This window comes from Seriola dumerili, unplaced genomic scaffold, assembly GCF_002260705.1.
Source record: "Seriola dumerili isolate Sdu_G_001 unplaced genomic scaffold, Sdu_1.0 BDQW01000149.1, whole genome shotgun sequence".
In the NCBI taxonomy this organism is placed as follows: Eukaryota; Metazoa; Chordata; class Actinopteri; order Carangiformes; family Carangidae; genus Seriola; species Seriola dumerili.
The window spans coordinates 453725-479921 of NW_019174404.1; the positions used below are offsets into that span (position 1 = coordinate 453725).

Below are 26197 nucleotides of genomic sequence, written 5' to 3' on the forward strand. Positions count from 1 at the left end.
AGTGTCATTAGCTGTTTGCGTGCCAGTTTCTGCTTTTAATTTATGTCACAAATTATTATGTTATCCTATTATTCCACATCAGCAGGCCACTGTTGAATATGTCCACCATATCAAATCAATGTAAGACTCTGAACAGGACTTTTAATCACATCCTGTCTGGCTAAATAAGCAGTGGTTTGGAAAACCAAATAGCTCAGTGATTACATCAGAGCCAGACACAGCAGCTCCTACCTAAATCTAATTTGAAAAACATCTGTCTGTTGTAATTAATTCATTTCTTCCTCTGTATTTAACAGTGGCTTCTTTCATGAGAAATGAAGTCACGCTTCGGATGCTTTATAATTCTGGTGTCTTGCCAGCCTGGTTCCTGGGACAGTATTCAATCTTGACCTTTATGATATTGTGCCTGTTGGATATTTAACTGCACCATACTAAAGATGCATTTTGTAGTGGCTTCCAACAGCCGAGTTATTTAAAGAGCATTTTTGATTTTATGTCCCAAATACGAGCTCCGCCTCCAAAGTAGAGCTGCAGTTGTCTTCTTTTTACCACAGTGCCATCAACATCCAGATGAAAATGAGGATTCATCTTTGAAACACTCAATTCTTCTTCCTCATGTGCCGATCTGAGTTCATAGAGATAGAAAAATATATTCTATACTTTCTACGGAGACAACTATATAAACGTTTTTTTGATTTTTTAGTCGTCAAACTTAAGCTTTTGAGTTTCCCCTCATACAAATTGTGTACGCATAAAGATGTACTATATATATATATATATATATATATAAAAACAAAAACAAAACCTTCATCTCCATCTTAGAAATGAGCCAAGCAGAAGCACATTTTAATGATAGAGTGACTTATGGCGGCAAAACATGGGACAACACAAGGTTTGTCTTCTCTGTCAGAATAAAGGAAAAATATATGACTGACTCGAGCGAGATGAGAGAGAAAATGTGAAATGTAACATCAGCGGTAAATGATCCATTCACCCTAAAACACTTCAAAACAACTATTGGCAATGTACCATGCATTTTCTAGGTTCATTTTCTTTTCTTTTTTCCCCCCCGTTTTTAGTTCAGCTAAAATGCTCAATAGGACAAAGTTTGTGTGTGTTGAATGTCAAATTTGAACCATGTAGGAAATGATGATTTTTTTTTTTTTTTTTTACTGACTTTTAACAATAATTCAAGAGGAAATCAATTATGAACAGGAAAACATGCCAGAACCAAAATGCCACATATATGCGTTAGATTCACCTTCAGCTGCCTGTCGGGGGTTGTTAGTGTCATCAAAGCAAAGTGACGATGAGACGACAAGAAAATCAAGAAAATAATTCCACCTAAAATATCTATTTTATAGTGAAATACCTCGACAACTACTGGATGGTTGGCCATGAAATTTGGCACAGGTATCCATGCTGCCGAGAGGAAGTTCGAAGCGATATTTCTCAACATCTACTTGTTAGACTGGCACGAAGTCTTGTCCTGAAGTTCATGGTTTCCAGATGATGGACCCTCAAGAGTTTCATGTTCTCTAGCGCCGCCGTGAGGTTTTCATTTGTTGGTTTTAAGCGAGATGTCTGGACAAATATTGGATAAACTGCCATGAGATGTGGTTCACACATTCATGTTCCCCCTCAGGATGAATTCTAATAATTGTCGTGATCACATAACTTTTTATTTATTGCCGTAGTAAGTACAAATTTTGATCCTCCAATACCTTGGTTTATGACCAAATAGCTATAAAATTGACATTCCCATCAGCCTCAGCTGTAGTTTGTATTGGCTGTCATGCGGCCCCTGAATTGGGAGACAATTCATGTCGTTGTGAGCATATTAGCATGTTGACTTTAGCATTGAGGTCAAAGCACTGGTGTGCCTATGTATGACCTCACAGAGCTGCTGCAGCTGTAGAGTCGTACTGGTTTCACTCGTGTGCTCAGTATTGGTCTATAAGTGGCATCTGGCAAAAATCAAACAAAGTGATTGATGGCAGTTATTCAAGTGAGTGTTGATGATTACAAATTGAAGGGCTCTCTAAAAATGCTGTCAGCTGATAATACAAGGATGTTGTTTGTTTGTCTTCCACTGTTTTTTTTTGTTTTTTTTTATCGTTTTGACATGATCTTATCCATTCTTCCCTCTTCAGAGAACTTTGTCATAAAGCTGTCAAACACTCTCCATAAATAGAATTGATTTCATGATTATATTTCTGACAGTGCTGGGCTCACTTCCATTTCAGTTCAATCAATTTGGCTGAATACTGAAGTGGTAAAGTCGTTAGGAAGACAGCCGTCCCTCACACTGGAAACATGAGGATTTAGGCTTCGACCGAGGTCATTACTCGACCTTGAAAACCCTGAGTGGAGTTTGTTTTATGAATGCACATAGAGAATGAACTGACCAATACATTTCCTTTACTTCATCATTTACCGTGGAAAGATTTCACTATTTAAGGATGAGAAATCTGCAGTAAATGAAATACAACTCATCATGGAGACGGCGTTGGTGTTGCTCCTACACGTTAGGACATCAAATTGTATTTTCATACAAAAATACTTTCTTGGGTCGATAACAGCCTGGAAGTTAGAGCTGCCTGAGAAGCCGCCTTCTAAAATATTCATACAGTTGCAAGGACATTTGTTCGCCAAGGTCACAGGTTTTCACCAGGGCTTGTGATAGTGCCTCTGAATTTAAAAAGTTTTTCCATTTCTGCCGGAATATCGCAGGGAAAATTACAGGTAATTTTAAATGATATAGGCGCTGCTTTTTAATGATTCTAAATTTGTCAGAGGGACTGTCAAATTCCTACTGTAAACAAAAGCTAAATACATTAGTTTTGCATGAAATTAGATAAAGTAACCACTTTACATCCACTTTATCTGCCTCCCCCCCCCCCTCCGTGCTGCTCGGCTGTAATTGATGAAGAATGTTACTGAATGAGTACATTAGGTGTAAAATGTGTGTTTATATCACAGTGCGCTCATGTATAGGGCTCCATCAATTCCACTTATTCTCCTGTGATACCAATTCTAAAACCTCAACTCAGGATATAGTTGATTTTTAACACACTCTGCAGAGCTCAGGATATTTTAATGTAAAGTAACATGGGGCCAGGGCTTCATGTAGCACGGCATAATGGAAACATAGAAGTTTATAATGACACGTAACTCTTTAATGATTTCACCCATAAAAGCAGTTTTTAAACCGATAACGATACTTCTCTTGTTAATCATGAGTCGTCCGTTAAAGGTGAAGGTGCATCTCTACCAAACATCAGGGTGTTTACAGCAAATGTTGACATTTAACAAGCTGCAACAATTTCTTGTTTTATGTAAAAATGGAATATTTTACACATTCATTCTAATGTGGATTTATCACCTCCAGCCGATCGAGAGAAATCGACTTAACAAGGTCCGTATCGGCCCCGACACTGATCTGATTGGTGCATCCCTACTGGTTCATAGAGATTTTACCAAGTGACATAACCTGAGTGCATCAAATGCGCAAGGCAGAGTTTTTGGAGGTGGCTGTGAAATGTATTTTGATACCACAGCTTCATATTTTTCCATATTTCCACACCTTCAAACCAATTATTTTTGATTTCAGACACATTTGAAATGCGTGCACTGTTTCAAACACACAGCCCGACCCCAAGGCAAGGACACTTGAGCCTGTTTGGATACAAGATCTCTCCTATCACTCGGTAATTTAGTCATCGTCAGTCACCACCCTGCAACCCTTAATGACTAAAATAATACAACACTCCAATCTGGGATTACATAACACTTGTGGCCGACTGAATATAATCAACAGTTATAGTGCCACATTGATCAAACAAGGAACCGAGCAGGGAAACAAGCCTGTGTCACATTTTAACACTTCCTCTCTCTAATCCTAAACCCTGAAACTCTCCTGGATTACTTTAAACCAGACGGTATATTGAGACGTACAGAGGCCATTAGGAAGAGGTGATCGTTGGGGACGAGGTAATCTTATATGAATATATGAATATCTCCTTACGGCTGCAGCCTGACAGCAATTAGAGCTGCAGCTCCCTCTCCCCTCTGGGAGCGGATCAGCCCAGCCGTGTGCTTTTTGATTGTGAGGCTTTGATGAACCAAATCCACTGCACACGACACGTGCCCCCTGCCATAGTCTCATCATACAGAGGTAGGGGTTGGGGCTCTCTTTCTTCCTCCACTGCCTGCAGGGTTTTATGATGGCAAGGTGTTTGGTGTGGCGATGAAAGCCCCCACCGTCCCTTTTTCTGCAGACTCAAACATGTTCACTTGTGGCTGGATTATTGATATTATGATATCCTGGCGCTTTCCTGAGGCTTATTGGCTTGTTAAAGGAAGGGTGGGGGGGGGGGGCGTCCTTGCTTTTCCATTGCTGGAGGGTGGAGTTAAGCACTGATTGATTTCCAGACGGAGCCGACACAGTGCATCACGCGGAGCAGAGGAGGAAAGCCCATGGTAACCTAATAACGTCCTCCCCACAGTAAACTGCGATAACTGCGTTATGTAATGGTGGTGGCGCACTGTTTTATGAGAGTCAGCAGGGTACTGACAGCCTGCTAGTTATGGGTCCTGAAGTGTGTTGAAAACCTCAGCCCCTACGTTTGTCCCCATATTGTTTTCTAACATAAAAGGTTCTTCCTTGTTTTTTTTCTTCTCCATACTGGGAGAATCCAGACCTTTGTACTTTATCTGAACATTCGCCTCGGCTCCATAGACGTGTGTGTTAAAGCCTTATCAGCAGAGAACTTCCAATCCCTGTTCAATGAGAGCATTTAGAGACTTGCCTCTTGACATTTTCATCACTATTAGAAAAAGGGTCTCAGGCTTCTTTTCTTTACAGGCTGAGGGGATGTTACTTGTGATCTTTTTTCTTTTTTTTTTGCAGACCTTTCACCATCAGTAATGAATGCCCTGTTGGTTAAAAATGCTTTGAAATGCAAATGCAGAACATTATAATTACCATGTTACTACAGATTAGCATTAAAAGGATAATGCATTTTAACTTGTAATATTCTGATTTTACAAAAGTAAATGCTGGTATATTGTTTGAAAACTGAGGTCATGAGCCGCTCTGCCTCGCTTCCTATCATCCCTCTACTGTTGGCTTTTTGATAACGGCATTAAATGTCCCCAAAAGTTTCAGTCGTACCAGTAATAAAATGTTTGGAAATGTCATTTTTATAAATGGTTACCAGGCTGGCAGCCAGATGTCACCCCTTGGTTCCCAAAGGTGACGAATTGTTTGGCCCATTTTGGAATATTAAGAACTGAAGTGATAACCGTGCTGCATAATTAAACCCCATGTTTAATTTATGAAGGGGTTATACATTCTGGATCTAGAATGGTTTTGGTTTCTGTTACAGACCCACAAGCACAGGTGAAAATAAGTGGCTCAGATCCACCAATAATACCAAATATCTGCAGCCGCTTCAGGCCGGATCGGGTCTGTAGTTTGTTGTTGTGATTATGAGAAAGAAGTGAATTTGAGAATGTAATGTTGGATGTTGGATGGATTCCCTCACACACTGTGTAGTGATCATTTTAACAAACAAATTACACATTTTGATGCAGACTTCGCTCAAATTCAAACTCACTTTTTGTTTGTGTTTTGCAGTCTGGGGGTGTTTTTTTTTTTGATGATGATGATGATAGATTATAGATCGACTTTTTCACACCATATGTTACTTGTTTTGTTGTTTCATTTGAACAACACAGAAGATTCTGCGCCATCTGTTTGGGATACATTATAGAAAGACGTGGGCAGCCCAATAGATCCAGCGACAACAGCTGTCACCTCTTGGTTATTAATGTCCAGGAGATTGAATGGCACCAATGATACGTCTTAACTTCCCTGCTGTCTGCACATGTGAAAGCTTCTACTGTGCATCAGGACAACATACAATATATGACGATATTTCATCACAGTGCAAATTCTTTCAAAGTGTAATTGTAACGTTTTTGTGTTGTTTTCCTCAGACACTGATGACTCTGGTTGTGTGTTACTGAACACGTCAAGAAGGGTAAGTGTAAATGTTCACTGAATCAAATGTACTGCAATATTACTAAAAAGAAAAAGGTGAATTTTGACTTGAGCTTCAGAACCGACTGCAGCTCGGTTAACTGCTCTGATTTAGTGACAAGATGTAAGTTATGCACCTAAAGTCTGGAAGAACAGCCTGTAAAAAGAAGCTGCAGAGCACCGAAAGTTTTAATCGTGGCAGTGGAACAAATAAATATTGTGCAAAACTTTGGAATCGACTTCATTTGAAACTTCTGCATATTTATGAGAGAAATAATTCTCAGCCTCAGCGAGTTGAACATACAGCCGGTTGGCGGGATGATGGCTAAATTTATTAGAGATCTTCCCCAAAGTAGTTTAGCAGTTGTGCACCAAATGGGTAGCGCCTCCTTAATATGTTTAAACTTAAAGTACGCCAGGGTACAGACAGCATTTTGGATGACGTAATGATGATGAGGTGGAAAGACCAGAGGAGATAATTTATAGTCTTCCTGACTGAACTCATGCAAAGCTTTATCACATCACTGGATGTCCTAATCAAGATAACTTCACAAGCTTTCTACTTATATTTTCCTGCACACTTTTAATAGCCCGCAGCTACAAAGCACACACACTGAAGTACACTGGTGTTCGTAAAAATCAATACAACCTATGTGAGATATGCTCGGCAGCTGAATAACTCAGCCGTCGGTGTGTATATCTTCTGTGAAACTGCTGTCCGCTGCCGTTTATGTTTCCATGCCTCTCCGCTGGTGACTGGCTCATACGTTTGGTTTTAGTGTTTCATCGAAGGCATTGACACATTTATGATGGATTATGCAACAGCTGGCTTTAACACACGTCGCATTTCACATGATGAGGCGTTTTAAATCTGAAGATGTAAAATATACCTGGACCATGCTGACGTTGATTTCACACGTAGAAAATCCAAATTGCATCATTATTGTTTGCTGATCCAGTTTTTTTGGCGTTTTAGGATGTTGAGAATTGCTCTCCAGCTGTAGAGATGTGTGTCTCTTAACATCCACCCTGAGGTTTTATGTGTTTACCATTTCTCATTTTCTACGTCATTCTTCTGCGATCTTAATTAATTCTTTTGAATGAGCACTTTGAGCCATTTCAGCCAGACGTCTTCATTCGTGTGGCGTGGAGAGACCTGTGACCTGTCTGCATGTTTCCTTCCAAACAAACACAATAGCAGCTGATTTCATTGATTGTCACGTTACGTTCAGTCAGAGAGGAGGGACTCAAAAATCACATCAAATCAACCTTTATTTTCATACCGACCTGCCCTGAAACATATGCTTTACAACATATGTAACATAGTAGACGACTGACATATCAATAGATCAAACAATAACACAAAAGATAGACAAAAAGGTTTGTTACTGTGAGAATATTTGAATGTATTTCTAAGGTCGATCTGAATGGATTCACCAGGTGAATTCTTAGCTTAAAATGTATGACTTAAAGCCCCTCAAATCCTGTTGTCTGCTGGTCCAGAGGTAAGCTGCTTCCTGTAAGTCTTAGTCCTGGCCCAGAGACCAGAATACCATCAGAGGAACATTTGGTATTAGCATATACTGGCGCTGAAGACGTACTTTAAATCAGCAAGTTGAGGGATTCGGTGCTTTAAAGTCTGCTCTCAGTGACAGGACTTTAAAACAGGTGTAATGTGTGCTCTGCCTCTGGACCCCAACCCTGCAGTTTTATCTCAGGCTTTCCAGGGTAGACCAGACAAGAGAGAATTACAGTAAACAGGCTTGCTGGTGATGGAGGGTTATACTGCGGGAATATCCTAAAATGATGTGGATCAAAAGACTCAGAAACTTCGAACTAACAACTAAATTGATGCAACGCTTCCCTCTCTGTGCATTTGCACCGATAACTACAAGTTCTGTCTCAGATCTCTGTTCACCTGCAATAAATTCTGTGAAATTGTGGACTGATCTGTGCAAGCGACCACTCTGCAGGGTAATGCCTTCAAAATTAAAATAACATCAACAGATTTGTGTGTGTGTTGCACTGGCGATGTTTCTCTACCTCCACTGTCGAGGGAGTTTACAGCAGCACCCAGAGGGCAGAGGTTTAAACTGGTGACCAGGGCTGTCAAGAGTCTGACTTCCTCAGATCAAGCCTGTCAGAGATTCAGTTTGTTGTGCCATGTTCTTGCCAACAGCTTGCCTGGTTCTCTCTACTAATCTCCCCATTCTGTATTACAGTTCTGTTTGTTTGCGCTCTCCTTCTGTTTTTTATCATTCTCACATGCTCACATACAGAACTTCCCCCGCCAAGAATTTTGTTATGGCTCTTGTTTATTTGGATTGCTCTATATTTAGAATTAATTTTGATATGGTTTTGTTTCCGCAACAGCTGCGTCCTTTTTCATTTTCTATATTAACAGCTCAAGAAATCTCCCCACAATTGAACTCTGTCCCGATGCTCCGTCCCCCACGCACGAAGCACAAGACCACACATTTTGCACGGTGCCAGACGACTAGAAATAAGTCTCAATCAATGCCAAATGAGTTCAGTTTATTCTTAACCTTTTAATCGCCTGAGGTTAAAAAGACCGTCACACCTAAGGCTTGACAGGACAAACAAAACAAAAATCACATTTATTTATAGAGCTCCACACACAAATAGCTCCAAAGGCTCTAGACGTGGCCCCGCTGCTCGGTTCTTGTTCTATTTTAAAAAGAACAGCAGGGAATCCACTCAGCTTCAGAATTTCTGTCAATCACGCGATCAATTAAATGGAGGACCGGTGGATGTCTGAGCTCTTAATCGAGCTGTGTTCATCTTTCTGTCCATTCGTCTGTGATTCAGGTAATTCTCAGACACCAGCGGTCCCATTCTGATGAACTCTGGAGGGGTGAGGGGTGTTTGAAAAACTGCACTATTTGCCTCAGCGGGGGTAGTGTGGAAGGATACTTTAAGGTCAAAGCTCTAGGGCGCTCTCACCAGCTGTAGTGTAGACCCAATCAGACGTTTCCTGATATAAATGGCTCTTGCTCTTCACCCGTGGATCTTAAGATTCAGGCCCACTGGAGCTGCTGTGCTACATGAAGAAACTTAAAATCTTAAGCTTGCATTGGTGGCTTTGTAGCCTGGTTCCAGACCTCCGAAAATCTGCAGCCACATCTCCAATTTATTCAATGATTCACATCGTTGCCCACTGACAGCCCGTTTGAGCTGGTTGGATAAAGCGTTAACCGAACAGAGCTTCGTAGGCTCTGACTGGGAAGGGCAGCGTGGGTAGCTTGTTAGCCACATAGCTGCATCCGTGACACACAGCCACAGAGTCACAAACACGGTGACAAAGCAACAAGAACGGCAACATTTGGGAAATTATGTGGGGATAAAATCAGGCTTAATCTATTCAGTGTCTGCAAAGCTTTACAGAGATTACATTTCTTTGATTGTCCTATAAGAAATGTCAAGTTAAAGGCTCCTAAGAATTACAGAGGTTAGCAAGTTTAGAAATACATAAACCACGGCAAACACACAACCAATGTGAGATAAGAATTCTCTCCTCGTCTCTCCTCCACAGTATGTGAAGCTGATGAACTTTGAGGAGGAGGTCCGGGCGCACCGGGACCTGGATGGCTTCCTGGCGAGGGCCAGTATCCTGCTGGATGAGACGGCTGCCTCCCTGGACGACGTCCTGAAGAGAATGTTGCACCACGTGGGTCAGGACAGCCACTCGTCCGAGCCCAGCTGCAACTTCGAGGAGGTGATGAGCATGCTTTTCACAGACGCGGGCGCCCAGGAGGTCAACGGTAAGCAAAGGGACCCCGTCCACGCGCTTGTGTGAACCGGCATGTAGCAACATGTGTGAATATGCGCTCACCCACACACACAAATAAAAAAAACACAATATGACAGAGAACTTGTAGACTTAAGACCCCACAACATCTGACCCCTGACCTAAAAGCATCTCACGTCTGCACATGTCGACTCCGACATGAAGAACAGCTTCCTCACGCTCAGGAGCAGAATTGTCAGATAGATCTGAGAGATGGACCAAAAAACGCTTTTAAAGACCCAAAAGAGAGTTTGTGATGTTTGAACCGAGGCCGTCCATTTGCCCCGAGGCTTTGTTAAGTGGACGCAAATAAAGCTCAGTGTGCTGAGTCGCCGTGGCAACCATTTACACGTGCAGACATCAAACGTTTCCCAGGAAAACTGTTAAGAGGTTATCCTACGTGCAGATACACACACACACACACACACACACACACATCCAGATACAAACTCCGCGGAGAACAACACGGCTGACAATCAAGGCGAACAGAATCCTGCTTCCTGTTCATGGCTGAGCTGTGCTGCACTGTTCCTCAGATAATTGAAAATGTTTTTTGGTTTATTTGCTTCTCTGTTGCAACCAGGTGCCATTTAAATGCAGCAAAATGTTAAATCAGTTAAACATTTTTTGTTTCATATTTCAGGGGGGGAAACAAAGGCTTTTTATTGAAATTCAGAAGACTGCCAAAACCTGCAATGATATTCATTATTATTGCAATAGTTTTTGCTTGCGCACACATGAGCCGCATACACATTAATCTTGCTATTTGGACTTCTTCCCTGTCACATTCAGCACAGGTCCTTTTGGCTGAGTAAGAGCAAAGCCTCTTGGTTAAGGCGAATCTCCTCAGCCCATTAGAGCAGGAGAAAATCCGCCCTCTTACATAACAGTATGTAGCCATTGTTGAATCCTTCTTCCTCCGCCACAAGCTGCACTGAATGCCGCATTTACAGAAGCAGTTATCTGGCGAATCAAACTTCTCTTTCCTCCCAGTTAAAGACACAAAGAATTGGTGATATATACATTTTTTTAATCATCACATTTTGTCTAGATATGAAATGTTTGTTGAAAGCGTCACGAGGGAATATATTTCGGGAAGACGCCATGGCGCTCATCCCCTCCGGTGGAGTTACACTTGAAGAGTGTATGTAAAGGGTCACTGAAGCTCAAGCCGCCCCGGAGGCTCGCGGTGGCCCAACACCTCCACTGAGACACTTTCTGTCGGTTCCTCCTCTAATCTGTCGCCCATCTGTACGTGTCCAGTGTTTTCTCTGTCTGGCGAGGCCGGTGTCCGCAGTTGTTGATGGTTAGTCAGAGGTGGGCGGTGTGCGAGCTCGCCCTGCACAGCCGCCTCTGACAGATCGGCGAGGTGATAATTGACTTCTGTCATCGATCACTCACTTAGCTTTTCAAATGGCTCTCTGAGACTCTCAAGCTGTGGTGGCTGCTGCTACTTGACTCTTTCTCTCCCAGAATACCCCATGAAGAGGCAAAGGAGGAGGAGGAGGGTGCTTCTTCTTCTTCTTCTTCTTTTTTCTTTTTTCTTTTTGTGGCTGCCATCTTAACAAAAAGGCTTCCAGTGCAGGTCTGGCCTGATTTGAAAATCAATTTGAGCTTTTAGAGGTTTATTATAAAACAAAAGTTATTTACAGCCATAGATTGACAGTTATAGTTGGTTCACAAAACTAATATCTGCACGTATCATCATATGATAGCACTGTGTTGCTTTGTTTATAAAGTTTTCACAAATTAAGATGTGGTAAATATTATCATATACTGCATCTTTAAACCATGGAGATACAGTAATATTTTACTTGCATATATTGTGCAACAATAAGCAGTGTTTTAAATCAGCTGAAACTTGTGTTATCACTCTTGGGAAATTAATTAGTTGCACCAGAAGGAACAGGATAATAGTAGATGAGAATTGGGTGATAATTAATTGTGCTGAGGATGAATGATGTAACAATTGTACAATTATGCAACAAATAAAGACGGCTAAGATTTACAGTTTGAAAAGTGCAAATGAGCAGCGCCACTGTGCTGCAGCTACTCAATCATATTTACAGATGGATGTGACACAAAGAAATATTTAGAGAAGCAGCAGAAAAGACAGTAATGAATATGAAGCATTTATCTTAGACATTGTGCAGCGTACGGATTCCGGTTAACTACGGCTCTTTAATTATGTAAATTTTAATTATTACATAAGAATGTGCAACACTTCAAAAGGCGGATCTCTTGTTTTTCTCTCTCTCTCTCTCTCTCTCTCTCTCTCCTCAGTGTGTTGTTTAGGTGTGAGTTCAGAGTAAGAATCCCGGCGTCTCCGGTAGGTTTCCCCGAATTAAAAACCGTGAACATTCACACGTGAAACTCTCGTGTCAGGGGAGAGAAGTGAGTGCGTTATCGCCGGGGACGCATCTCTTCAGGTATTAATTTCTGTCATATCTGCGTTCGCTCTGCCACAGCGGGGTGATACGGATGGCGAGCGGACCAGCTCATTTGGAGCGTAATACTGTACAGCTGTGAGATAAAGAGAACAGGGCGAGATTATAACAGGCACAGAAAGAACAGAGAATTACAGAAATGAAAAAGATGAAAGCCCACAGAGATAATTAGTCCTGCTCCAACTTGTACAGAGGACGATTTTTGGAGGCCAACTTGTGCTGTGTCTCTTTTTTTTTTTTTACTCACTTTTGTCTTGGGATTCGGTGGAGGAGCACAGTGCTGTCGCTGTGCAGAAGAATAATGAACAACACTGCTGATGATGCAATGCATTGATAATAATATTACTTAAGTCACTAAACCTGCTTCTAATAAGTAAAAAAATAAAACCTACATCAGCCTTTAACGTACTTTATCTAAACATATATATGATTATAAGACGCTGAAGATGATGACGTTGCTTACAAAGTGATGAGCGGCTGCCACACCATGAATAATTGTCAATATTTTGAGTAATGATGTTCTGTATAATTGTATTTCCCTCTCTTCCTCTGTGGTGCTGTTTGCAGCTACAGTGCTCGGTGCTGTGTGCGCTGCTGATTGTGTGCCCTGTTTGTGATGACTGTGCCATAATTTCTTCCTAAATTGCTGTCACCTTTGATCGATCTCGCCGGCTCTCCACTTCGTCTCCATTTGCATAATTCTCCTGTGTTATTGCTTTTTTTATTTTTTATTTTTTTTATTCTTATTTTGCCAACTCAAATCAAACTGAAAAACAGTCACATTTTTATTTTTAAAGCTGCAAAGGTGAGACCTCCTTCTTGTATGTGTTCAAAACTATCTTAAGAAATGTTCTAACCCTTTCGCCCTTCAGCTCTCATATAACCTGTCTAATGATTTCAAAAATGCATGAGCGTCTGTGTAACTAAGAGGTTTATTACTTATCTGTATTTCCTTGTTTCCAAAGAACATACTTTGTGCAGACACATGTTCTCCTCCCCGACAACAGGTACTCTAAATATTCTGGAAATAATTAGCTCCGTTCAACAGGAAAGGTGCTGTGTATTTTTGAATCAGCCGACTCTGCCTCTCCATTATAATAATATATCTTTTCCAGGCCGGCGGCGTGACTTTTCACTGTGAAAATCTCTCTGTAACATTCAGCGGGAATGATCAGAATACTAAATTGAAGCCATTAATTCGAGCTCTTTACCACATGAAAAAAAAAAAAAAAAAAAAAATGGTGGCCACACATGTCATTTTTCTCGTCTTGATCTCTTCATTGACGTCTTTGGGTTTCTTTGCAGTAGCTGGACACACGGCTGCTATCGGTGATAAAATCCAATTTTTGGTAATAGCCTGTAGACGGTAATCAAGATAAGATCTCTCTGCTCCCAACAAAGACGAGACATTGAGGGATATTCTCTGGAATATAATATTTAATATGCATGAGGTAAAGGAGGGCAGGAAATGAAGCTTCTGTTCAGCAGAGATATTTATGTGCGTGCCTGTTAACCAGAATGTGTGTCTATATATATGTGTGTGTGTGTGTGTGTGTGTGTGGTCGCAGTGTGTATTTGAGTGTCTGTTTGTATAAAATCTAAGTAACTGTTGATCAGAAAAGGTGACTGAACTGACTCTCTGGTCTCTCCTCTTTGGTTCTTCTCGTCCTTCTCCCCCACGCAGACAAGTCTCAAAGTTTCGTTTTCTTTGATGACGGTAAGCTGTGCTAATTGGATGAAAATGTCAGCATCAGCCGCCGTGAGGCTGCAATCAGTGGTTTGCTTCTGTACCAATCACCATCAGTATGCCGTTTGTGTTCCCCTCCACACTCGGGACTGGGTCGATGCATTGAGTCATCAAATGATTACAGACACCAGCAATCCCCTCCCGTGTCATAGATATCGATGCCTCTTGAGCTGCTCCTCAAATCAACGCCCTCTCCGTCCAGTGGACTCCTTGTCCCATAATGTTATCAGCTCTTTTTGTAAAGCTCCGTGAAAAAAAACCCCCCAAAAAAACAGCTGAAAATGACAAAATTAATAAATCAATTTGATTGAGATCAAAGGGATAAAATTCAAATAATTTAATGGGTGTCATTGGCTTTGGAGTTACGTCTTTGGTAGAAAAAAAAATGGATCTTATATTCAGGTAATTCGGTTTTTGTCATACATACGATACTTGACTTTGATACTAAATCCATGTAGGGCGATGGTTTATGCACCATTTATGTCATTTGTTTTAATGCAAGCTGGTAGAAGATTAGGACGACAGCCTCTCTAGATAACAAGGTTTCACCGTTGACCCAGTCCTAGTGGCCCTCTCATCAGCATGTGACCACATTGCCTCTGTGTGCTGCATTGTGATTGGCTGTGATGGATACCCAATATACAGTAAGTGTTTCATCTGCCACTGCTGTATGGAGGCCTCCTGTGTTTTAATCACCTCCTTCAAAGCGCCCTGCACAGCCCAAGCTTTGAAGGCAACCAATCACTCCCCATTGTGCGTGTATGTGTGTGTGTGTGTGTGTGTGTGTGTGTGTGTGTGTGTGTGTATTCACCGGCAGGTTTACCAATGGTTGAGGCCACAGTTAATCTTCTAGGCAGCATAAGATCAGGAGGTTTTATTGAGGTCACCTCTGAGCATAATGTGAGGAGTCTCCTTGCTAAAAAGGACTCGTGGCCCTTTCACACGCCGACAGAGAAACCATGAATCTCTGTGGATCTCCTCCCGCTGATGTTAGACCGGCACATCAACCAGAGGAAATATGAACGACATTGCAGTTTTTCGACTGGTTTAGCATATTTATTGATTCGTCTCTTCTCACTTGTAACAGACTGCATTATCCTCATGTGATTTACAGAAATGGCAATCTGCTCCCCCCCCCCCCCCCCCCCCAACCAAACCGTGGGGATATAACCCAGTTAAAGAATTCACCAAGAATCACCAAAGATCAAAGGGGGGCAATCCAGCCATCCAGTCTGGCCTTCCTCATATTTTTTCATCACTTTCCATTGAAGTTTGTCACATTTGATATGCTGCGTGTGAACATCTGTGATTGTTTTTCTCTCTCTCTTTTCTGCATGTGGATGCATAGCGAAAGCTGACGAAACCGTGCGGAAATCTTCACGTAACATGACAAGTATCAAATGTGCGTGTCTTAATTAGTGTCCCACTTGATCACACTGATCACAAAGGCAGCGACTCTGATATTCAAGTCAGGTTTGTTCACCTCAGCCGGTGATGTAACGTACTCTACATCCTCTCTTTCTATTATCCCCTATAGGATCGTGACCGTTTAGAGATCACTATATATCAGCACATACTAGAGGGGGTGAGGGTGATGGAGGGAATGACATTTGCAAGAGGGTCAGTCGCACCGGACGACTTTGCAGAGTTCAATCCTATTTAACTTTGACACGCAAGATCCGAAGTCCCTCATTTTAGGAGAAGGGGTGTGATTTTATTTATATGCCGTATCCTCTTGGTGTAATACACTTAGTTGCCATTTTAGTATGTAGACCTAAGTAAAACTAATGCAGTTTAATACAATAGTCCTGCAGTAAATCCTCCTCACGTGAAGGTTATAGGAACCTCATAAACTGACAGTGTGTGTAAGACACGCAGCAGATAAAGGAAGGACGATGCCCGGTTATAGTGAGGACGACGACAGTAACAAAAAGTTATGACAGTAAAGTGTTTCACAAGACTGTGTATGTGACGGCGATCCGACGCGCAACTTCCTGTCACACCAGAAGTAAATTTTTGCCAGGACAGATCCAGTCTGACCGGTCCACACCGTCACAGTGGGATGTGTTCGGTCATAAGGAAGCGAATTAAAGCTGCGCTCCGTTAGAGCAAATGTATGAAAAATCATAAACAATAATAGATGTTCGATACTAAGGAACCGTGATTTCCTCTTTTATGCATTGCATCATACAAAACTCAATTTGTTGATCATATATCGAGAAAATATGTAGAGAATAAAATCTTATGTAACAGACACATAAATGATAAATGGAGGCTTTAGAATAGATTAGTCACAAAATCAGGAAGTGCTGCTAGTTTTGGTCCTTATAAATAATTTTGTAGAAACTTCCCACTCGAGGTAATGATGATGTTTAACCCTGAGCGCTGACGGTGTCATGTGGCTGTTGAGCTGCTCTCAGCGCCGAAACAATCGCTCTCACTCAGAAAAGACATTTGTCACAACAAAACTGAAGTGGTTTTAATGTGCTAGCTAACAGCTAACAGTGTTAGCTTCTCTGCGACGGTCTTGACATTGGCCACCTGCTCTGCTGGCGTGGAGGAACCACGGGAACCCTCTGCACATACATCCTTTTCCATCCTCTTTTTCTTCTCTCTTTGTCTTTTCATCTTCGTTGTGTTGTGTTTGTATCTCTCTCTCTTTTCTCTGTCTCTCTCTCTCTCTCCTCTCCCTGACGTCAATGAGAAATTGGATGGTTTTTGATTATTACATGGCTGTCAGGCTTACTGCCATTAATTGAATTGAATCCCAGTCCATCTCCTTCACTTCTCTGTCCCCTCTCCTCCCTCTGTCTCCCTCTCGCTCTTCTTTTCATCTCGTTTCACTCTCATTTTCCATCTTGTTTGTCATGTTTTTTGTTTTTTGTATGATTTTTTTTTTTTCTTTTTTAATTCCCCAGGTCCTTATTTGCCCCTATTTCTCTTGCTTGAATTTTCTCCTTTCTCTCTCTCTCTGCATGTCTTCACCATCTTGCTCTCTCTTCTGGTCTTTCTCATTCCTTTTATTTTTCTCTCTCTCCGTGTCTCCCTTGTTTCTCCTTTTCTTCCCGCCTGTTTCTCACTCTCTTCCACCCCACGTGTCAGCTTTATTCCTCCCTGTCATTCTCTCTCTCTACAGGCTTCTTTTCATCCTTTCTTCCCCTCTTACTCTTAATCTGCGTGCTCTCTCTCTCTCTCTCTCTCTCTCTCTCTCTCTTATTTCTCTGTCTCTCTTGTCTGCCCCCCTCCGCCCCCCCCCCTTCTCTCTCTCCCATTCTCCCTTCCCGGCTCTCTCGCTCCTTGAGCACTGGTGATACTGTTGTCATGGTGACACCCATCATTTTCTGGCATGAATGGAGGATACTTTATTGATGAGACGGCATGGCGGAGGGAGAGAAAGGGAGAGTGATGGAGAGAAAGACAAAGACGGACAGACAGAAAGAAAGAGAGGAAGCACTGGCAGGGTAAATCAGAATGATACGGAAACGATCGTCCCCGCTGCTTACGATACAAAACATTTCCACCCTGTAATTTGTTCAGCACTGATGAGTCGGAGAGGAACGTTGCGAGCCAAAGCACGCTGAATCTTCTGGAGGGGTTTGGGATAGTCGGGGCTGCTGAAGAATATCCCCCAAAACACTGTTATTCATCTCTCTCAGCGTGAGAGGAGGGAAGGGGAGATTCCTCTTATTAGGAGGCAGCGTCCTGGCTTCAGCAGCGCCGTCGGTTTCCCATGTTTAATGATTTGTACTGTGTAAACATGGCAGCATAATAAACTGTGTTTTTTTTTTTTTTTTCTTTAATTCGCTAACATTAGCGTTGGTGGGTTTCTGGGGCTGGATGGACATCGTTATTTGGTTGTCGTGGTGGGGTGTTTGCACACAGTGCAGACCGGCATCGCCGTCTAAAGCAGAAGGCGAGCTCGTTAGACACTTCTGATGTCGACATCACATTGTGAGGCTTGGCGCCGCAGATCAGACATTAGATTTCTCTTGAACATTTTTAGGCATTCGGCTGACACCATTAGACTAAAATGAGGAAATCAGAGCCTGGTTTGTTGTCGAATATATAGAAATACTCCAGATTTAAACAATAGAGGATCTTATAAATGTGGATATGTAACAGCACATGTTGATATACAGCTACAGTGGTGGGATGACGTGGGTTGCAGGTTTTCTCAAGGCCCACACAGAAGAGAAAGGAGTTCAACAATGAGAGCGTGTGAAGATCAAACTGGACGTGAGGTCGTTCTCCGCTAACATGTGTTTGACCTCTGACCTTTTTCTCCACAGTTCACCTGCTGTCGGAGACGATCCAGGGCGTGACAGCCACCGCCACCGGGGTCCAGTACCAACAGTCCTGGCTCTGCATCCTGTAAGCTGAAGTGTGTTTGCGTGTTAGGTTTGAAAGCTGGAATGATCGGTCAATTAATGGATTAGCTGATCAACAGAAAATTCATCAGATTTGTTGGATTAGCTCTAATAGAGATGTACAGAAGTATCAATAAAGATTATTATCACTGAAACATGTGACACTAAAACAATATTTGTTGCAGTTCTGTGAAAATCTTTCATCTCCAAAACTTGTGAAACATTTTTCAGATAGTTCAGTGTTTTAAAAAAGTTAGTAAACAGTATTTTAACCAAATATTTATTTGGATCTTGTCTGAAATACACTTAAATCCATCTGATAGAAACTGCAGGAATCTGTTTGTGAGTGTCTCTGCTCTGTAAGTGTGCAGCTGTGTGCAAGCACATTTTGAACACTGTCTTAACTGTTGCTGGAGAGAAAGAGGTTAATCTATGGAAATGAGGGGCGATGCCGGTGAGGTGAGGCGTTGACATTTATAAAAACCTCCTCCTTCTCCCTCTCTCCTCTGCTCCAGCTGCAACGTGAAGCATCTCCAGAGGCGTCACGTGTGCATCTCCCGCCTGGAGAGGCCGCAGAACTGGGGAGAGAACTGCTGCGAGGTCCGCTATGTCATCCTGATACTGGCCCCACTCAAAATGGTAACCGCCGCCCCCCCGAGGGAGGAAGTGATATATGGGCTTTATCTCTCTTCGCTGGATTACTGAGGCATTTGTAGATCCATTTGCTTCTTGTTTTGTTTTTGTTCACTCTTCATTCATCATGTTTTTATCTGCTTTATATAATTTTTAAGTGACAGTTAAGTTGCTTCTACTTCTCCTCAAAATAGCAAACATATTCCTCCTCATTCACTTATTAATTAAGTCCTGAACTTGTGCTGTGAAGAAAGTTTTCTATTATTTCCACTGTCACAAAAGTTGTTTTTTTTATCGCTCATCTGTGCCTGAAAGTAAAAGTCATGTGAGGTGCGTTCGCTGCAGGTGCACGGATCAGTGTGTAAGCATCCCGCTGCTATAGCATAAGTAACTGATCATTTTGCATTTCTTCCTTCTCTGCTTTCACCTACTGTATTTAAAAGGAAATGCACTTTCAGTCCAACAGTTAAAAAAGTTCAGTTGCAGTCCGCCACCTGTCGTGAGTCCAGTTTGTTTTTGGTTTCCAGTTCTGGATGAAACAGCGGAAAGAATAAGGATCACCATGTTCTGCTTCGGTGCTTTTTATCCCAAAAAAAAAGCCCAAATTGGTGGTTTCCTACAGGATTTGAGAGACCCCCCCCCCACACACACACACACACACACACACACACACACACACACACAAACAACACAAAGCCACGGATCACCACGTGTTACCGTACAAACAAGATCCTGTTGTGGGGATGACAGCTCAATTTAAAGTAAAGAGACAAGAGAGAAGGAAACAAAAATTATTATGTAATTAAAGTAATTAAAAAAAAACATAACATTTGGGCTTTTGAAATATGATTTCCACTCTGATTTTTGTTTTATCTTCCGTTATTATTCTTGAAATAAAAACACACGATCTCTGACCGCCTTTCCTAAAAGGTTGGAGGGGATCCAGCTTTAAAGGAAGTGTCTTGTAATCCTGACACATTTACACATTTATTTCCACACTCAGATTATTGATTTTCATTTTAAGGTCATCAACTACCAATTTTTCCTACATTTTTATTCTATTTTAATTCACTAAATTATCTAAAAGTGCTACAGCCACAGCCGCTGAGCTGCCAAGTTCCTGCCGAACACGATTCGATCCAAGAGGCTCTCGGTGTCCTGCGTGGGACACGAGCGCCCGCTTGGCTGAACCTTTCCGGTCAGGATCGCTGTTTTTCTTCACTCCTGAAGAGCTCGCCGCCGCAGCCGACGGAGAGCGCCACATATCCTGTAATACCCTTCCCTCCCATCAAAACATGAACTCCCCATCAAACCACTCAAACCTCCTGCTGCTGCCTGAGCTATTGACACACACCTACCTGCACACACACCTACCTGCACACACACACACACACATATGCAGTGACCCTGGCAATCAGCGATGTCTCAGTTCACTGCATCATGTTTCCTGTTTGTTTGTTTGTTTGTCTGTTTGTTTGGTTTCTACCTCTTTGATTCTCATGAACCCGTCTTTGTGCCAGTGCCTTCCAGCGCCCTCCTCTCCAGTCTTACAGGCAGCAATCACAACCACTAATGGCATTCTCTCAGACATTAATCCAAGCCCCAAGTAAACATAAATCACTATTATGTCTCAATTATTCCTGATGGTGGCTGCTTCTGTGAGAGAAAGATCTTTGAAGGGGCACGATGATAATGATAATAGGAATTCCTTTGGTTGGTAAATCTATGTAATCTAGCGTGAGTGAGGGTGGACCGTTTCCATCACCCACCATTTACAGAGCTTTACAGCAGTTGTGGCTTTTTTCTTTTTTCTTTTTTCTCCTTTACCCAAAGTGAATCTGCTGAACACACATGACCTTTCCTCAAAAATGCTCTGTTTCTCATTAAACAAGCTCTTACCTGAAATCAACCATCAACACATCCACGCCCTGCTGCCCTTCGAAGAAATTCCTCTATCTGTTTTCCTACTTAAAGAAATCTGCCCATCTGTGTTACTCACTCTCCACGCCGGCGTTTTCCCGGTCGTCCTGGTTAATCAAACCGCCGACCTTCAAAACTTAAATAACTCCCCCACCATAAATGCTCACTCTTACTTTGTGCTTCGTGTTTAGTGCTAATTAACAAGTCCTGGCTGCTAGCACACAAAATTAAGATGGTAAACATTATTCCTCCTAAACATCGGTTTGACAGCATCGTAACTGTGAGCATGTTTGCACGATGAAGCTAGCGTTAGAGACCGAGGGGGGGGTGGGTGCTCATGAGTGAGATTTTCGATGGCTTATTTCCTTTAAGGCTGCCTGAAGTCTGACTGAAGGTGGGGTTTCCCATGCCTTCATGCAGAAAGAGAGCCTGCAGATTAATCATGATCCATTCTCTCAGCTCCATGAGCTCTGGTGGAAATTCAGTTACCACTGTGAAAACGCTTAAAGGCTTTAGTTTTTCTGTTTGCTGCAGCTGCTACTGTACGAACCGAGCCTGGCTGTGTTGGTATCATCACCACCTGGCTAACAAGGCCTCCCTGGCACCACACTGACTCGGAGTCTGCCAGCACCATATTACCATCACTCTGTTGCACTTTGTGACTTTGGGGACAGCGTCGTTTGTGACAGATGTGGGATTACTGACAAAAGCCCTCCCAAGATACCCAGCTCCAAACCTGCCTCCCTTACCTATCCAGCCTACATCTGATAATAATGTTGTTGCAGCGGCATCACATTTACATCTCTGAGTATAGCGTGAGGGTTTGGTTTCATTTTATTATGGGTTTTTTTTTTTTGCCACTGAGAGACATTATCAAATAAAAACAGATTCAATCTTACTCTGGATTTTCATATAAAACAATATCAATATTATAGAAGCAGTTTATTCATAAATTGACCAGAAGACCCGAGAATTTCTGCTTTCAGGTAAAATGATCTAATTATGACAGTAGATGAATGCACGTTGTGATATCACTCAACCTTTCAGTTAAATACTTTATAATCACAACCAAATATGAAAGCTCAAAATGAAAGCTGCTTTAATCCAAGTGTTTATGTTAACAACGGATGGAAGGAGTTGAATATGTGACATGAAAGGCGTCACATGTAGAGATGAACCCACAGGCAAAAAGCAGCCGAGAAAATCCCTTAAATGGTTCTTTTACAGTTTTAATGTACAACCACATGTGCGTGGTTTTCTGGTTTTCCACAGAAAAGCACCAAGACAGCGATGGAGCTGGGCAGGACGTTCGCCACCCTCTTCTCTGACATCTCCTTCAGGCAGAAGCTGCTGGAGACAAAGACGCAGGAGGAGTTTAAGGAGGCGTTGGTGTTCCAGAGGCACCAGCTGACGGCAGCCAACCAGCAGCCCACCGCTCTGGGGAAGGAGGAGACCGACCCCCGCAGTCACAAACCACTCAAGGTGGGCAGGAGTGTGTGTGTGTGTGTGTGTGTGTGTGTGTGTGTGAGCTGCATATGCCATGTGTGCAACCTTTCAGCGATGGCCGATTTGGCACATTTCCAAACACTTTGAAGCAGCGTGTATTCATACGACAGCGTGATGAGTCATCCCCAGCACCCTGAGACGAGGCCTGTGATTGGTCAGCATCCACCAGCACAGTTGAGGTGTTTTCCAACTGCTTCTCATCCTCATGTTCCTCCCTCGCCTTACACTTACTTCTCATCATCCAATTTCTTTATTTTTTATTCCTCTTCCATCTCTTTCTCCCCCCTTTACTCCCCCCCCCCTCCTCCTCCTCCCCTCCTCGCTCGGCTGGCTTGACTCCTCCATCTTTCCTCTCTCCCTAATCAATCAGCATCAGCTCCTGCCAGGCCTCCTCAGTGGGTAAATGACCTTACATCTCTCACAGTCCTGTCAGAACTCCCCACCCCTTAGCTACACATGCATGTACACACACACACACACACACACACACACACACACATTAAAACACACCTCCAGAGGGGCTCTGCTCACTGCCACGGACCAACATCTCCTCCTAATGTTGCCGTTGACAGGCCAGGGCTCCCAGACATTTCCCCTTGTGTTTTCTTTTTTTTTATTATTTTTTATTTTTTTGTTAGGTGTTTATCCCAGGGCTTGAAAGGCTCAGTGCCACTCAGTGAAAGAGGGATATATAGAAGAAGACAGATGGAAGGAGAGGGGAAAGGAAAGATGGAAAACGGGGGGGGGGGCAGAGAGAGCAGGGGAAATCAAGAGGAAAGAGAAAATGATAAAATGAGAGAGAGAGAGAGGAACAGAGAGAGAGAGAGACCACACGCCTCCTCCACCTCCTTCCACATCCGACACTGACATCAGACCACCCGCAACAGCGCACCACTTTAAGAAAACTGGGCCGAATTGTTGTTGTGTTTTTATGTTTTTCCTCCCCGTTGCCTCACTCCATCGACTGTTCACAACGAATGGCAACCAGGTGGACAGTAATTCCTCTTTGAGACTTTTGTTTATCGAACCTGAGCCAAAAGCTGGTGATCAGGCCCCACACACACACACACACACACACACACACATGAGCACACACACATAAACACAGGATACACACATACACACACACACACACACACACAGGCTCCCTTGTAATAATAAATGATTCCATGATGTATAGGGATTTAATGGATGAACAATCCTTGTTGAACAAGCATGTGTGGCTTCATAAAACCAGCCGCCCCACCCGGAGAGGAAAAAACAGAAACGCCGATGCTGTTGTTTGTTTTCATGTTGTTTATGTTGAGACGAATCGCTTTGCTCTGCCAAAAACTGTCCAAAAGTTTTTAAGATGACAAACGAGTCGGGAATCATTTTCCCAAGGGCTGTACCTACTCATACACACCTCCTCGTCACCCGTTCCGTTTAATTGTATAATGCTGTGTTCAACAAGGAAATGGAACATTGGGTAATTGGATAATTTACTTAATAAGCTCGGTCAGGACGACACATTTACTCCCTGTCTTGTGTAACCTGAAAGCTCATCTTTTTAAGAGCCCTCCATGTCTCCTTTTTGAATCACGTGGCTCCGTCCCAACCGTCCTCCTCCTGACTTCTCTAAAAATACACTAAATCTTCTATCCCTCTCTGTCGCTGTCATCTCTCTGTCATTCTTGATCATTCCGGGGACACGGGGATCTTTAATAAATGTACTAAATCTAAATCCAGCCGCGCCGCTCACTTCTTCTTGTATTACGCAATTAAAGGTTTTCTAGGACTACCTCGTTAAATTCGATGATTCAAATCAACTTTGTGGAATCACCAGCGTCGTAGCCGAATCATCAAACGGGCGATTTTTGATCTGAATGTGTCACCGTCCACAGCAGAGGAGCAGTGCGTTGGGTTGGGTGCCGCCTCAGGCTTTCCACGCCGTTGCATTTTTTTGTTTTTGCAGGTCACCAAGGATAAGACGAGCTAAATGAGCAAAATGCCTCAGAGCAAAATGGAAACTAGAAAATAACATTCTACATGAATAAAGGAAATAATTCACGTGTGCATAAGTTTTAAAAACGTTGAAAACTTATGAATTCATTCCATTGTGTATCTTACGCGGTCAACACTGCAGTGTGATGTGTTCAAACACATTTGCACACCTGCGTAAGATGGTTTTATTCCAGACCCTGGAAACGTTAGTTTACGGACTGAAGTCTGCGCTGCACGACCGTGAAAGTGCTCCTGCATCTTTGCAAGTTTTCATGCTTTAATTTAATGACTTTACCAAATATTTACGAGCTCAGCACCTTTTCATCAACTGGCTGGGCAACAGTGCTATGTTTCTGGAGACCTACCTGTTTTACCAATAAACAACAGATGTGTAAGTGATTTCAGTTCAGTTGAAATATTCAGCACTAAAGACACGATGCCTTTCGACCTACATTGCTCATTTAATTTTACTGTTTTCTTTTCTCTTTCTTTTTCTTTTGGAGGACAAAGGACACACAATGACACTTAGAACGAACCAGTTTTAGCTCTGACGAAAGACTGCAGGTGGTGGCACGTGTCAAACCTGCAGTGGCTGTTTCTTTCTCTGCCTATAGGTGGCGCATACTGACACGTCTACACGTTGCACCTGATCCTGTTTCCCGTGACTTCGCATCAAAAATCTAACCTTTTCCTCTTCTGTCCACACAGTGTAAAGATTTCTTCAAAGCCGGGCGGGGGATATATGAGGACTTGTGTCGCAGACTGCCTTTCTACCCCTCTGACTTCACAGATGGTAGGCTGGACTTGGACTTGTAGTGAAAGTGAATCATCTTCCTTATTATGCCACACCAGGGTGCCTCTGGCAGCTCCTCATTTGTCTGTCACCCTTTGCCTCAGACACATCTGTGCTGCATCTGTGTCACATCCAGGGTCCGCTGAGATGACTGTCTCAGATGTCTTGCTGCTGCCATATGCTCCCATATGTCCAATATTATTGTAATTTCCCAAAGACATCGGACACAAGGACATTGCCCTGTACATTACCAGCGCAGTCTCAGCAGGCCGGCGGGCTTCTTCTGCCGCACCACATCACACTCTTCATCAGTAAATGTGTGGAAGGGTTTCCGTCCCCCGGTCAGATACACGTGCACGTGTGACCTTTACAATTTACTGTTGTTAAAAAGAGAGAAGTTGTTGCTTGTTATTGTCAGAGATGCTACCCAATCAAACCAGGTCAATTGAATCAGTTGATTGTTGATTGTAAAAAAAATAAAGACTTGGTAAAGTACAGTTAAGGAGATGCGTTTTCCAGCTGGGTTCTCCTCCTACGCCACTCTCTCTCTCTCTCTCTCTCTCTCTCTCTCTCTCTCTCTCTCTCTCTCTCTCATTTCGTAATATCCAAACACATTCATTGGCCTGTAACAAAATCAAGATATTTCTGTCTTGTGAGTGTCATCAGATAATGATCATCTGATGAAGGTCACAGGACCAAAATCGTTGTGATTGCATTAGAGCCCAATTATAGTGTTTTATTTCAAAATGAGATATATCCATCATTTGGATAAGAGCGATAACTGCTCTTACAGCATGATGGATAGCACAAAACTCAAACAAATAATTTATATTTTAGGTTCTTAAAAAGGGCAGGAGGCCGTGTGAGTCCTTGTAGAGTAGCTCTACTGTAACTTTCTGGATGCTCCACATTGTTCAGGCCCTGAATGATGAACTCCTCTAATGTTT

General features: G+C 42.6%; 1 protein-coding gene across 1 annotated transcript in view; it reads left to right on the forward strand.

The window, feature by feature from the left end:
* Positions 1–26197, forward strand: part of slc4a11 (solute carrier family 4 member 11) — a 73689-nt gene that overhangs the window by 30948 nt on the left and 16544 nt on the right. Inside the window, exons 4-9 of the mRNA XM_022750893.1 lie at positions 6004–6047; positions 9600–9828; positions 18338–18419; positions 18931–19054; positions 22241–22450; positions 25166–25250. Coding sequence (XP_022606614.1) covers positions 6004–6047; positions 9600–9828; positions 18338–18419; positions 18931–19054; positions 22241–22450; positions 25166–25250 — 774 coding nt within the window. The remainder of the gene's footprint in view (positions 1–6003; positions 6048–9599; positions 9829–18337; positions 18420–18930; positions 19055–22240; positions 22451–25165; positions 25251–26197) is intronic.